At 33.0% G+C, this 16,076-nt stretch overlaps 1 protein-coding gene across 2 annotated transcripts in view; it reads left to right on the top strand.

Annotated features, from left to right (window-relative positions):
• LOC113403673 (transducin beta-like protein 2) overlaps positions 1–16,076 on the top strand; it is a 70,388-nt gene that overhangs the window by 15,538 nt on the left and 38,774 nt on the right. Inside the window, exon 3 of one of the 2 annotated variants that reach the window (XM_064216815.1) lies at positions 13,362–14,699. The exons of the other annotated variant lie outside the window; for it this stretch is intronic. Within the exon in view, the coding sequence (XP_064072885.1) occupies positions 13,362–14,527 (1,166 nt within the window). The 3' untranslated portion in view covers positions 14,528–14,699. Of the gene's footprint in view, positions 1–13,361; positions 14,700–16,076 lie in introns of those variants that run through there. 2 annotated transcript variants of the gene reach the window in all.

The raw sequence follows: 16,076 nt of genomic DNA, 5'->3' as shown, positions 1-16,076 counted from the left end.
ATTCGGCCGCGAAAGTTGTCTCGTTACACACTTTCTACAGTTCAGTGCATTTACAACGCCCAGATGTTCGCGTATTGTTTTCTACCAATTTTATGTCTGATCATAACTATATTAACAGATTTCTTTATGGCGTTTCAAAAATAGAAATTTATTTAAGTGGGTAGTTAGTTAGGGGGTATTATCTAAGACAATCCAATATAATCCCAATTTAACTAAAGTGACCCCATTTCTTTTCTTTTACTTAAAAACATAGGCACAACTCAAAAGAATTACAATAGTCGGGTTTAATGCTAATGATATACAACTTTCATTTATTTTAGGACTAGGGACCCGCCCCGGCTTCGCACGGGTGCAATGTTGACACTAAATATGTCTTAAAACGTTCACAGTTTTTCAGTCGTTAGAAAATACAAACCGCTATGTCCCTGCGTTTTAAATCTGTAAAATCTTCGAAAATATTAATTCAAATGACATGCTGTAAAAGGCCATATTGATCTATATTAAACGCACAATGTATTTGAGCCAGCATTTGCAATGTAAGCGCAAAAACTTTGGAAACCTCTAAAATTATCAGTGTTTCTCTGCTATATTGTGCATGTATTATACATATAAATCTTCCTATTGACCCAATCTATCTATAAAAAAAACCGCATCTAAATCCGTTGTGTAATTTTAAAGATCAAGAAGCATACATAGGGACAGCGGTAAGCGACTTTGTTTTATACATACTATGTAATGATAATCTGTTGCATATTTTTTAATTATACGTAGATATATTTTAGATCGGTCGGTGAATGTTTAAATCACAGATTAAAAAATACCACGAGATAAAATCCTTATTACCCGAACCAAGTCGAGACTGGCAGCTAGTACAATAAAAAATGGGAATAGTCATTCTTTGAGTGAGGTTTTTTCATCGGGGCGTGGGTGGCCAATTCCGAAACTACGCAGAATAACAAAAAATACACACGAGTCTCTTGATGTGTGTATTTTATATACAAACGAATCAGAGTTAAATTGATTAAGTCATATATTTTATAGGTAAATATATGTTATCGTTCTGATATAATCTACTTTATCAAAATTCTTGCTAATAATATGAGTAAGAACGATAATTCATTTGCATTTCTTGGAGATAATTTGGTTATAAATAACTTATTTTCGTTTAAATATAATGATTTATATGCAATAGCGCAACGGTAATTCGATATTTAAAAATAGATCATGTTTTGTAATTTTTAATTATATTTGTTTGATTATTATTCATTATGTATATGGAAACCAATATTATTGATATATAAGCAGGATGCGAATTTATCTCTTCAATCTATTGCATTTTGTTCAACCACAAGTTGTATTCAACATAACTGGTATTTATGCAATTTGAATCTAAACAAATTAAACCTTCAAATAAATAAATCTTTATTTATTGAAACTGTCGATTTGATTTGTGTTCCAAATTCAAATATGGATAATTAAATAACAGTTTTCATAATGTATGTTATTATGAGTTAAGTTTTGTTTGTAGAAAATTTTAACGCTAATATACCTTATTATTGAAACGTCTTATAATTTTATTGCGTCGGAATGCAAAATTGACTGTGTATAGTTATTTGCGCTGGGTACTAGCGATATTATGATAGCGATTTAATACATTTATTTGAATTAAAAATACCTCTTATTATAAATGTTTAATAAAGCTAAACTGTTTCAAATATATTATGTAGACGTTATTGTTTTAAAAGTAGCGGCTTTGTAACAATATATGTCGAACTTATTTGTAACATTTTTATCGCAATCAAACGAACATCGTATAACATTCGTCGCACTTTAGTTATTAATATATTATATTTATAAAATGAATGAATCGTTTACACTACAAACCTAACCACACTGGGGGTCGCGATACTTAGCTCAGGAAAATGTAGATATTTATATACAAGAACATGAAATTAACACTGGTCACGTCAATAGTCTAAATTTAAAGCGCATGAAAGTGCGAAGCGTATTTACATATTGGTAAATTATATTATATACTAAATCCTTTGCCAAAAAACGCTGCATATTATGGTATTAGTTTTAGGTTTATCAACTTAGCTTTTAGTTTATCTTCTCCGTAAATATATACATGCATAAGTCTTTATACTATTAAAGACTTTTAAAAATGGAACATTATGTATCTTTCAATATATGTACTAATGAGCGAGACACATATCTAAATATTACAATAGACAATGTTATCTTTATAGTCTATTAATACAATGATAAGATAGATAAGTGCTGTTTCTTTTTAATATTCGTGTCTGTCATTTAATTTCTATTGAATAATCCTGCTGTTATCCTTTCAACGCTAAGTTGTTTGGAAAGCTCGGTGAAATGCGTAGTCCAAGTGTAAGCTGAACAGGTCGGACCACTTTCACTATTGAAACGATGACTTTTAGCCAACAAATTCAATTATTTATCAACTGATCCTTGCGTTTCTATTGATTTGTAAAGAAGGTTTAGCTTTAGCAACACAAATTACTAAGCCGTATCGTATTCTACGTGTTAAAATAAATAGGACAACTTATTAAAATAAGTCGTAGTCATCGATAGCAATCCATACGATAGACGTTTATCTTAATCGAAGATTGCTGGTTCAAATCCGAGCAAGCACCTGAATTTTCATGTGCTTAATTAGTGTTTATTATTCATCTCGTGCTCGCCGGTGAAACGTGAGGAAACCTGCATGTGTAGGATGAAATTCTGTCACATGTGTTTCCGCCACATCAGAGTAGCGTAGTGAATTAAGCTTTAGACCTTTACATTTAACATTTACAGGGTTTTACTTTACTTGATATGAAGATAGTAGGTTCAAATTCGGACAAGCGCTACTTAGTCTTGTGTACAAGTGGTGTTAAAATGTCGCGTGGTCATAGAAGTGTTATATAAGGTAAATAACATTCTGCTGACCGACTCGAACTAGACCAGCGTGGTGGAATAATCTCCAATCTAATCTGTTACATTTGTAACAATATCGCGTTCACTAATGTGAATAACTATTTATATATCAATCAAAGTCTCGAAACTGTGATTTCCTTTGGAATTTACTAAGATTATTTTATCACAAAACGTCATAATATTATCGATATATTATGTCGATACTCGATATCATAATAATTTGCTGAACTCTTCTAGATTAACTCTATATCAATCATCAAGCCCATCTTTGACTTGTGCGGGGAAGATTACGAGAAGATTTTTATTATATATATTTTTAACTTTGTCTTAATTCGAGTAACTAGATGATTTTTTTTTATAAATGTATTAATATTATAATATACCTTTAAATAGATATTGAATATTCATGTATTGCATTCGCATTAATACATCATATATTAGGATAGTATAGTATCTATTATCTACATTAGTCGAGGCATATCAAATTCACCAATAACATTGAATTGACACTGAACCATAAAAGGCGATTTACAAATGACTAATCAATCTACTCATAAACACGTGGTTTTAAGCGCATGCTGCCGGACCACGTGGTCAGCGTATTTTGTTTTGTATCACGCTTCGTTTTGTTATGAGTGACGTTTATCGAGAACACTATCCCAGCCAAACATACGTCGCGACGATATTTATAACAGCGACGAATAACATTTTTATGCATACATAAAGAGTATGTTTATTAATATTTTTAATACAAGAGAATTAAATAGTTTATGTTTTTAATTGTATACGGTAAATAAATGTCAATGACCGGGCTTAATATTTATGGAATGAATTAATTAAGAAATAAGTTTTTAATTTGCTAAACAAATTTAAATCCATATATTTATAATAAACTAAAGGTACCATCACAATAAATCTATTTTTATTTAATTTTGCCGTATTCAATAATAAAAGTATTTGTATTATTAATAATAGTGGTGCCATCTAGTAAGATTTTAGTGAACGCACTAGCTGCGACAATGTCAAGTTTGATTAATGTTTAATGATATAGATGGCGCTACATGCTACAACACATTGAAGTCATCTCGCTTAACGGAGAGGTGTTATTCAAATGATTCATTTTATAAATAATATAAATAAACGGTTACAAAAAATATAGATCAATAAAAAATATTACGACCAGCAAAAAAAAAAACAACCTTTTGGATTATGTGTATATTTTAATCAGTTCATAAAAATTATATGTAAATGTACTTATTTGTCATTTAGTCAATTCCGCAACATTTACATAAGTATACATAAAATTAAAGTGTGAAGCTTTAAAAAAACCGACGATTACAGTCAAGGGCGCGCAAGAATCAGGAAAAGAGTAAACGTCGAGGTCTTTTCTGTCCAAACAGACGCAGCGTCACCCTGCACGGAAGATGCGATTATCGCAACCTCGCTTTTCGTCTAGAATATTCTGTAATTCTGTAGTCATATCGGGCCTTCGTGTCACATTTCAATTAAACATGACAGACATACACGCGATATGATTTTGTAAAATGAATGATTTTGTAAATGAGGTACTGGACTGATCTTGCTTATTTTAGCCGATTTCAAAAAAGAGATATCTTCTAAAAGATAATTTTCTTGAGTAGGTCGTATCTTGACAGTTCTAAATATGGAGGGACTAATCATCATTATAATCAGATGTGGGGTTGGTCTGTGTGGTAATTAACCTTATGGAATCTATAGCGGTTTAAAAATTTCGATTCCTTACTTAAATAGTCTACGAAAACATGTTTGTATTTGCATAAGTAATGTAACAAATATTTATTTGTTTATACTACATAACATGCTACAGATAAACAAAAATAAAAACAAGTCGTTAAATTTACTTTCTACGTCGCCGTCCGCGCCCGCGTCGTGCCGTAATGTTACTTTCACATTGCGAAATATTCCATAACGAGAAGCGTTTTAAATAATAAAAATAATATTAGCGCCAGAACAACACATATTTTATTACGTAACGATTTTGTTTTTTTTTTTAATTAATTATTATTGTTTTCGAATAAGAACCTCTGCTTATGTTTTTAAAGATTGTTTTTTTATAAAACATTTTATTAACAAACCGCGTGACAATTTTTTTTATTTATTATCATCGACTGCTTGGACCGTCAAAAATACACATGACAAATGAACATCTTATATTATTTTACTATTTAAAAACACGCTTATTAACAATGGTGGTGGTTGTTTGTAAATAATATTGTATTAACATTTATGTAATTATTATTTATTTTTTTATATGTGAAATTCTATTAGGCTTGTGTATTCATAGAGCGAGAAAAATGAGTTTTTAATTTTATCACTTACTTTGTTTTTTAAATATTTTGACGCGTACATAATATGACAAAGGACTTGTAAACCATTTAAAACTCCCTTCACGGTTCCATTTAAAAAAAACCGTTTTAAAATCTATTTATTTCAATGTCACTGTCGTACTAAAAAAATAGGCTTTTTGCGGTGTCTACGCGTGACCTTACTTAACAAAATGGAATACGTTCACTGTTAGTTTACATGAAGTAATTTACCTAAAAACTACAATTATTTTTCTTTTGATAGGTATTGTAGTCAATTTTAGAAGTAGTGAGTGGGTATCTTATTTTTGATATATAATATAAAAAGAAAACATACTTAATACTTATTCGCTTTTGATATTATGTTACCTTTTTCTGTGGAATTATGATTATTTATATTATTTAATTAATAACAATTATATAAAATCAAGATTTCATAAACACGTTTTAGTTAGTTTGATTTCTCTTGAGTCGGAAATTTCCTATTACTTGTTATTAACACAATCTTGATATTCGCTTACAATTATTATGTCAAGTATGTTGTTACTGTTAACGTTATTTATAACGTTATGAATTTAAAAAAATATTACTATAAAATAATGTAGGAGTTATTTTTGGATGTTTGTTATTCAATCATCCTCGAAGAATTAGGGCGGCAAATGCCTTCGAAATAAAAAAAAATTCACCGAACAGTTACACTTTAAACAGTTTAATGTCACACTTGTGCAAATAATGACTTTTCGCGCTCATTGTCAGGTCAATCTAATTAAATGATTAAACCTTTGTTTAATGCCTTTGCACACCGTTATATCCGCGTAGAGTAATTGTTAATCCACCGGAAACCTAAAACAGTGAAAATCATAACTTTCGACTGTTTGACCTACATTTATGACACATAATACCTTATAGTTGTGACTAATTAATACTCATTGTATTAATTGTATGTAAACTGAGATGCGGGACTCAATAGTTCTTTGTTGCCAACGTTACACAGTTAGGTATTACTGATTATAATAAAAATTAAGGTTCGTAGAATATTTGACGTTTATTAAATAATCTTTTACACAATTTAAAACAATTAATTAGCATGAAAAATATTTCCTTTTGCATGAAAAACAGACCCAAGATATCACGATTAAGAATGGACCGAATCCAGATTGCAACAAATAGTTTATTGTAATAGTATCTGTTATAATTGTTGAATAAAATCTTTTATTATTGTTGAATTAAAAGGAAGGTAGGTTTTAGTACTTTTAAATCTTTACGAGAACAGGCATGCAATGATTACAAGCCTCCAATTTTACTATACTAAATTCATTATATATAGTAAATTGTTTTTTATAGCTCAAAAAAACGAAACGAAACGTACCCAAAATACCCTGGTATTGCAAATCTAGATTATTAAAGTAAAATAAAAAGAGTGTTTGCCCGCGTTAATATAAAGATCTATGACTAGATAATAAAGATATAACTCTGATTAGATTTTGCATGAGATAGCCCAATTATTGCGAAATGTCGACTATATAATATCACGCTTGGACTTACGAAGGCGGAGCAGTAACATTTAACGCGAGCGAAACCACGCGGAGCAGTTATTAAACAAAGTGATAATTTAGATAATAATGCTCTGATGCATCTGGATTGTATATCGTATTCTCATCCTTACTTACTTGTATAATAAAATTTAAATTTGGTACTGTAAGTAATAAATGCATAACAATAATTGCTTCACTCTGATAATTACTACATGCAAACGTTTTTGTATGTTTATATTTAGACAACGATAATCGTAATAGCTTACACGTTTATGTTACGTTTATGAAGTTTGTTAATCGGTGTTTTTTTTTTTTTCTACAAACGTATCTGGGACAAGCCTGTTACGAATGATAAAACCGACTTACATAGTCATATTCCAATACAATTTCTGAACTGATATCGTTCAAGAATTTCTCAGTTCATATTTCGCTCGTTAGTTATAAATTGCAACTATCCGCATTTTGTGTCAATAATACGAAATTGTATAAGCACGAATGTGATTGCTACACACATACAAAGAGAATTTATGTAGTTGAACTGCAGGTTTTCCTGCAAGACCTTCAGCCTTTTACATGAATGACTATTGCCTAACGTACATATAAACACCGCAACCTAGTGTTTCCGATTAGAAACCAGCGACTTAAGCGGTTGAGCAACAGCGGCGTTTGACGTCGCCTTCTATTCATATAAAAGCCATTCTTACGAATACGTTACACGGTGTACATATTGTTAGGCGACAAACAGTTCAAGGCTTGCAAAATATGTAAATTCACAACCGAACAGTATAACTTAGAGTTGACCGATGTTGGTAAAGTTAACGCATAAGCGTGTGTATTTTAATGAGTCAACAAAATGCATGTTTGTTATAAAATTAAGTCGTATATCTATTGAAATTCCACGTATTTCCCATGCGATGCTGACGTAACTTGGTTTTATCTTTGTCCCGACAACGGAAATTATCCTCATTACAAGTATCTGTCTACGATGCATTTTCTAAATTATCTTTTACTATTTTAATTCCAATAGTCACTATCTTTTATTAATTTTATTCACAGTTTAATTCTGTAAACAAAATCATTAAAATAATGGAATATATCTGATGGGTTGTATTGAACTCTGATGAATTAGTTCACAACAATTTACATACATATAACAACAATATTGTCAGCCGGTATCGGGGCCAATAGCCGACGTGCTTGCGTTAAGTGGTTACTTCAGTAGTCTAAAATCACTGTTCGTATACCACAGATATTATATGAGTTCCGTTATGTCAAGAGAACGATATAATGCGTGACAAAGTCAGACTAAACGATACTATGTGGGTATTATACTTTATACTCAGACACAGAACTTGTCACTCGGTTTATTAAGATTCGCGGAATCGCAGAGGAAGTTTCGCGTAATATTCACGGAAAACGTCGATAAGATCACCTAGACACAAATAATACATAGACGATAGGGTTTTTTAAATTCTTGTAATAATAATGATTCTATTAATGTAAGAAGAATAAGATTAAGTGACTTTATTTTACATTCGAAACGCTGTTTTTTACTTATAATACGTCTTGTTTTATGAGAATTAATTGCAATTGAATATGTCAGGCGGTTAGCATTTATTTTCGTTTGTTTTGTATATCCGATGTTATTTTATGAACAACATAACGTCTAGAGATGCAATGACGTTCTTGCAACTTGGCGATCTGCCGAGATCGGGTATTCCGTTACGATTCGGACAATCCATTCTCGTTGGTGGCTTTGTCTCTTCCTTTCATCTAGAGCTAATCATCACTATTTTTGAAATCTTTCATAACGTGACATAAGTTTTGGCTGATTTAACAACTTTCTCGGAAATCAGAAACTAATGTATATTATTTTGAAAGTTAATAAGACCATTATAACTAGGTTTCGCTCGCGTTTAAGGGTTGATCATCAGGTGTTAGGCTTAAAAAAATTAGCCTATGCCCTTCGTTGGGGTTCAAGCTTTCTTGATACTAAATCTCATAAAATTTTGTTCAGTGGTTTGACCGTGAAAGAGAAACAGACAGACAGAGTTACATTCGCATTTATAATATTAGTATAGATAATTAATGTAACTAAATAACAATATATAATTTAATATATCCGTACTATATTGATAATTGCACATCAAAAATTTCCGGGTAAAAATAATAAAAACGACTAACATTTTGAACTCACGCAATCACTACTTACGATAAGAGAAAAAATGTAAACAGTAAAAGTATATCATCGGTCAAAGTTACGGAGATATGTAGGTAAAACCGTTTCTTACTGCGTAGTATTTAAAGATAAGCGGTCAATGCAGGCGACGATGTCACCGTCGCATATGGATCTCTGTCTGGCATTTAGTATCTACAGGCCGGTGATGTTTCATTGACTATGTGACGAATGTCTTGATCGAATAATTAAAGTTATACTTACGTTTACAAACAAAGAATATACATGACTCATAACGTCGGCATAGCAAATCGATTTCTTTTTAAATTATTATAATTATGTCGTGTGAACAATATGGCTCATGTAAACAATATATTGCTATTAACCTATAATTCTAAAAATAATCTAAAAATTAAAAAAAAATACAAATTGCATATACCTATACCTATAGATAATGTTTTTATCGGTTTCAAAATGTCATAACTAATCCGAGTGTATTTACAATGTTAGCATAGACATGACCGACTTTGATTTGATAAGGAAGTCGATCTAACTCAGCGATATATAGTATATCGTATTCATTATAATGCGGTCTATTGTGTTTCCTTATCTGAACAATGTAAATACATAATGTATGTTACATAAATATAAAACTATAAGCTTCTCTGAGACTTCCTTAGATTGACAAAGAACGTTTCGTGCGTATTCGGGTCTCGTAGGCTTCGTAGAGTGGAACAGGCGGAGTTCAGTCGTGTGAACGTGCGGCGAAAACGTTATTTTTCCGGTTGTTTATAACTCGTTTTACCTACTAAGTCGGTTTTATAATTATTACATGAATAGCATCATTAGCTCGCGTCGCTTGTCCCGAAATTAAACTTTAGTTGTTATTGAAATAGTTTTACGGATAAATTAATTAAAAATCGATTGCCTGATTTATAGTTTAAATGGTTAATTTCGTTCAGGCATAAATATGATAAGCATTCAAAGGGAAACAAACTTTCATATTTATAGTATGTATTAGTAAGATTATTTCATACATAGAAATTCTTATCAAATGTTGCAACTATATAAGGTTTAAACAAATAGGGCATTGTTATTATTTTTTATGAAATTACAAGTGACCATAATGTATTGTTTATTATATCAGTTAAACTTCATCGATTCTACGTATTCGTTAAGCAACAAAGCATCGATACTATGTGGGTGTGCCCATCCGGTATCTAAATTAATACAATTCAGTTTGCCTATTTTATTTTTAATTAAACAATTGCGTTAATTGAATTAATTTATCCGTCGGTGACGTTTTTTCTTCCGATAATGTTTTCACTCAATGAAAATGAATAACCCAATAAATGTCGAAAATATTCAATATTAGTAATTTCAATTATTTCGTATGCAAGGGTTATATAAAACTTATATAACCCTTGCTAATTGTTCCAATACAAGATATTGGTTAGCAATACCTTTGTTAGTCATTTCACTTCGAAATAATGTGGGGCGTTTAATCGTCGTAGCAACGAGTGTTCCTTGACCTACTTGGAGTCGCGAAACATGATGCTGGTCAGTTTCGCGACTGGGCGAATGATGGTAAACTTTCACCAAAAATTACCGATATTATAAATAGTTAATCGATTAATCCTTGGTATTGAATTATTTTAATCAAACGCGCCTTCGATATACAAAGTAGGACACGGTATTATGTATGTATGTTGAATTATCAATCAGATTTGATTCAGTTTATTGTTTTTATGAATCAATATAAATATCATAAAGCCGATTTCCGCTTTGTTTTTAATATTGTTGATTTCCAATGTTCCGGTATTACTATTTGCTAGCCGTGGCCCACTGACCGCGTTTGTTTGAACATCTGACTTCGTTTTTTCATTTAAACAGTGAAATTATTTACGACTTATGTTTTGCTATTTTGTTAATATGAAGTTGAAAACAAATAAATTTGATGATTAAATTTTAATGATTCATTTACTAATGGTTAAGGATGAAAGTATCGTCAAATACAAATGAATATTTATTAGTCATAATATCCAGGTCAGTTTTGTTTTATACATAATTACTCATAAAGCGTTCAAGCCCTTGTTAAGGCCTATTCGGCTAATGACTAAGACTTCGAATAGTAAAGAGTAATTACATGGATACATTACCGACAGGAATTTAGCATTCAAAAAAAGAAATATTTTATAGCTATGCATTTTTGAAAATTGACTCCTTTTAGGGATTTTATACACATGCTATTTAATTACGAATTCGGTTATAGTGATATGAAAAGATAGAAATTTATTAAATATTTCAACACGATTGACAACCCGCTTTAATATTTTAAATTTGTCAATTTGTTTATTTAAAAAATAATTGTTGATGAAAATTAGCATAAACAAAAATTAAACAAATATTTCAGTGTAACACACCGAAGTTTTATCTTTGTTTATTTAATATGCGCGGGAAGTATACATAATATTAAAGGAATATATTATTATCTCAGTTTAAGATGTAGCGTCTAATAAAATTCATCAAATTAGTTTCTTTTGGTCGTCTTTAGTTCACATTCTTAAGCAAATGAAGAAGAGTCTAAAGATTTATGTCGTCTAGGTAGGCGATTGGCCCCACCATGTCATCGTATAGGATACCGTTCGGCGACTCGATGCGTGCTCTGACATCGATTCGAAGGTTATCGTCGGAGTCACCGACCAGCGCCGCGCCTACACGCGCTTCTGTATACAAACAATCACCTCACACATGCACGCGCCGTTGATGAAGCGAATTGGACGCTACGTGCCGACACGGGCCAACTCTCATTGACTGTATCTTAACGAATACACACTGCGAATCAGATTTAGCGTGTAACTTACCTACGAAACACGGTTCATTGAACACTTGACTTGCATATAATCGAATAAAATCCTTGGCTGGCGTTCGATGAACTCGAAAAAGGGACTCGTGAGAGATCGTTTGCCTTCCTATAACCTCGTTGGTATTTAACGGATGTAACACTAGATAATTAAATATATCAGTGTTTATCACTTCGTGACTGCACTAATTACTTTTACCAAGTAAACAAATATTGCTCGTTATGATATTCGTAAAAAAATATTTACCTTATTTAACTACATTCAATATTTACCAAGGGTATATTAATAGATTCATTAGAATTTTGAAATCATTAAGTTATGTTTAGTTCACATTAGGGTCATTGACTAAGTCATAATAAATTGTTCAGATTCTACGAAACCTCTTTGGGCCTTGATAATTTCATATGACCTGTTTGTAATTCATATAATGAGGCTTTGACGCAGATTTTGGATGACGTTGATCTCAAGACGATACGTGTCTTCGTCTCGTGTACGTGCCCCAAACCGCATCGTGTTTGTCGATAAATCTTCCTTTGTTAATGCAATAAATTGCGCAGTTTTAATATACTTAATTAATTTTTTTGACATTTTCAAAAACGAGTTCTTTCCTTAAATAATCCTTCGGCAAAATGTTTATAGTTTAAAGTCATTCAGTAAATTGTTTTAATGCTTCAGAGCAATGTCCGTCTTTTTGTTCAATGTCGGCCATCGAACAAGAAAGGAATGGGTATATATTTAAAAGAAAAGTATTATATCCTTGGTACCTCAAGAAAAACAATATGTAAATGACTCTTGTTATTAATATTTTAATTTTTCTATAACATATCCATTACAAGTGATTTTTCTAGTACCTATATCTATATAATTATTAGAAAAGATAAAAATATATAAATGAAATTATATATATCCATACGACGAGATTATTTGCTTATTCATCTCTTTTTATAATATAACATTACAAGGCTCTAGGCCAAGGTGGATATAATAACAATATATATTCATTCAATATTATTACGCTTAGAAACAAACGTACATTTTTATGATTAAAATTTTTTTCAAATTCAATTTCAACTTAAATTTTTTTAATACGTATCATCTCGATAAGCTTTCAAATCAGCTGATGCAAGTCAACGTATATATTATTAAAAAATATGAAATACTTTCTTTTACTAACAAACAAATAAACAGTAAATACGGTATTAGGTTATCGCAATCTAGCTAATTGCTCATACTTATCTTTTCACATAAAGTAATGTTTTATTATTGTTTAGAAAAATGAGAATAGGCCGGTCGATTGGCATGTCCCGTTAACGAACGCGCGCTACCTACGTGACGTATAAAGCGTGGGTTGCCCCACCAGCGCGCCATTAGTATAGCGCCCGCGCGCGCGATTGCACGTATTTACCGATTCCGGCTCCGCGCTCGCTTTCTCGACTCTATGTGTATACAAGCCGATCAAGAAACATGCAATTTTGTACTCATTGGCACGATTGGTTTTATCAAGAGACCAACGCGGCGGTGGATCCTGCCAGCGCTGCAGCACGTCGGCGCAGGCCGCGTGATCGACGCCGCCCCCCGTCCTCGCCGCCGACGCCGTCGACGCCGCAAAGGATCTCCACCGAAGAACTAGTAGAAGCTCTCCGCCCACATCTGCTCTCTCCGAAGCGGATGTGGGCCCTGGGCTATCCTCTGGAAATAGAGCCCAACTCCTGTAAAGCCGTGGTGTATATCAATCCACCGCCTCGACCTAAGCCTCTACAGTTTACTTCTTTCGATGTCAACGCACCGGAGTTTGTACCCGGTGGCTCTCAAAATGACAGTGGACGTGGATCGTGGGGATCGACCCCTCGCTCCGAAAGTGACGAAGAAGCGGATGCAGTGGAACATTTGTGTGTGCGTTGTGATAAAATGTTTCGTATGACTCGCGAAGGTGAATATGTGGTCGAAGAATCTTGTGGCTACCACTGGGGTCGTATCAGTGGCGACTCTCGACATACCTGTTGTAACGCTCCGTTGGGTTCCAAAGGCTGCAGCACATCTCGATTTCACGTGTGGAGTGGTACTAAGCCTGGTATGAACGGACCCCTGGAAGGATATGTGCGTGCTCGGTCACCTCGCGGTGGCGTGTACGCTGTTGATACGGAAATGTGTTATACAACTGCAGGACTCGAATTGGCTAGTATAGCAGTAATAGCAGCTGACGGACGACTCGTATATAGATCGCTAGTGAAACCTAGTTCACCTGTTGTCGACCACAACACCCGCTTCTCAGGCATCAGGCCGCGCGACTTGGCGCGCGCGACTAAGACGCTAAGAGATGTACAGAATGATATATTAGGATTTGTTGGAAGCGATACGATTTTGATTGGACATGCATTAGAAAACGACTTAAGAGCATTGAAATTATTGCATAGTGCAGTGGTGGACACTTGTGCACTGTATCCCCATTCACGAGGTTTCCCCTTGAGACGATCTTTACGTGCTCTCTCTGAAGAACTACTCGGACGAAGTGTACAGCGAAGCAGCTCTGGCCATTCGCCGCTGGAGGACGCTCGCGCAGCAATGGACCTAGTTCTACTCAAAGTCAATGAACAACGTGCACAACGAAATCGTGGTTTAAATCAGCTTCCAATTCTGCAACCGTACGATCCCTTAATTAGTTCCGCCTAAATTTCGAGTGATAAATGTTTTACGAAATGTTCTATGAAAATACACTGTCAATTTGTTTGTTATATGGACGATTCTCAAGTAATTCCAACTTATTACGTTGACGGAGCGCGCGTACTGTGTATGTGCCTTCGAATTGCGAAATGGCAATAAACGTAATATTTTTTTTACTATATTCAGTCGTTTTCTTTACCCCCAAAGTATGTTATATTAACCTCTAAGAAATCTACGACTTGAGAGTTAAGTGAAATAATAAGGAGTTCGTGTTATTTGTTTGCAACGGTAAAATAATAAAGAAAGTATGTCATGATTAATGCAAACCTCATACGAGTTTATGTCTCAGTCATATGATAGAACACTTTCACTGCGCTGGATTTCACTGCTACGTAACTAGCGATTGTTAACGTTTAACGTTTGCAGCGTGGTAAGTGGGGTTGACAGTACTTACGTTAACATTCATATTTTACAAAGACTACAGGGAGGAAAAATATTTAAACGAAATTGAATATCGAACAAAATCGACAATTATTGCAAACGAGGTATTTCTAAGCAACTAATGATATAATAAACAAAGCGTTGTTGACGTGATGATTAAATGTCTGGGTCAAACCGTACTTGAGGAAAATGGCGTCACATAGTATAATTCAAGATTACGTATATAAACATCGTTATCAATATCACGACTTTAAGAATTCTATTATTAATCATATGTTCGATCTTTACCTTGCCAAGTGACTAAGCGCTCATTTCATTGAAACAGTATTATTTTTTTATATAGTCATCTGAGTCAGCTAAATGGTTTGTGGCTTATAAGTAGGACGTCTCAGCCGACCGTTCATCCTCGTATAATATTACAAGTAATTTCGTCATATCGCTCAGTTACACTTTAAATAACCGCACATAACGAATACAATGTTGGGTTTTAAGGCAACTCTTGTGTAATTATACAATATTAACGAACGACGCGTATCCGAACGAGCGAACTTATATAATCCGCTTACATAAACTAATGATGAAATGTAAGTAGATGAGCAAACCCAATGACTTCCACGCGGTCCCATTTATTATGGTCATCTGTCCTCTTTGAATTAAATTAATCAAAAAAATCTCAAATCAAGGGCGTAATCTTTGTTTTATATAAACCAATTTACAATATGAATGGGTTGATATTTAAAGAATCACCTCAAGGAGAGTATTGCCCTTGCGACCGGACGTCTTTAAACGTATCTTGTTTACGTTTCATGTGTCCAAAATAGTTGGTTTTATCTTGTTTGTGCTCAATCTTCTATGATAATGAAATTTAGCACAGAGTAATCATGTCTAACAAACATAATCGTATATATCATTAACGTATAATCATTGAGGACGAATTGTGTGTGTATTTCCTCGATAGATAACGTAAAATGGCTTTGGTTTGGTACTAGTACTGTAGAATTCTCCTACCTATTATCTAATCGACACGAGTAAGTTAGTCGTTATAAAAGATATTTTTCTGATTATCTCATTTAATTTAAAGAATTCCACGAGCTGTCTGTGTTGTATATAAACAAGA

Source organism: Vanessa tameamea, chromosome 13 (assembly GCF_037043105.1).
Source record: "Vanessa tameamea isolate UH-Manoa-2023 chromosome 13, ilVanTame1 primary haplotype, whole genome shotgun sequence".
Taxonomy (NCBI): domain Eukaryota; kingdom Metazoa; phylum Arthropoda; class Insecta; order Lepidoptera; family Nymphalidae; genus Vanessa; species Vanessa tameamea.
This window is presented reverse-complemented; position numbering and strand designations above follow the sequence as displayed.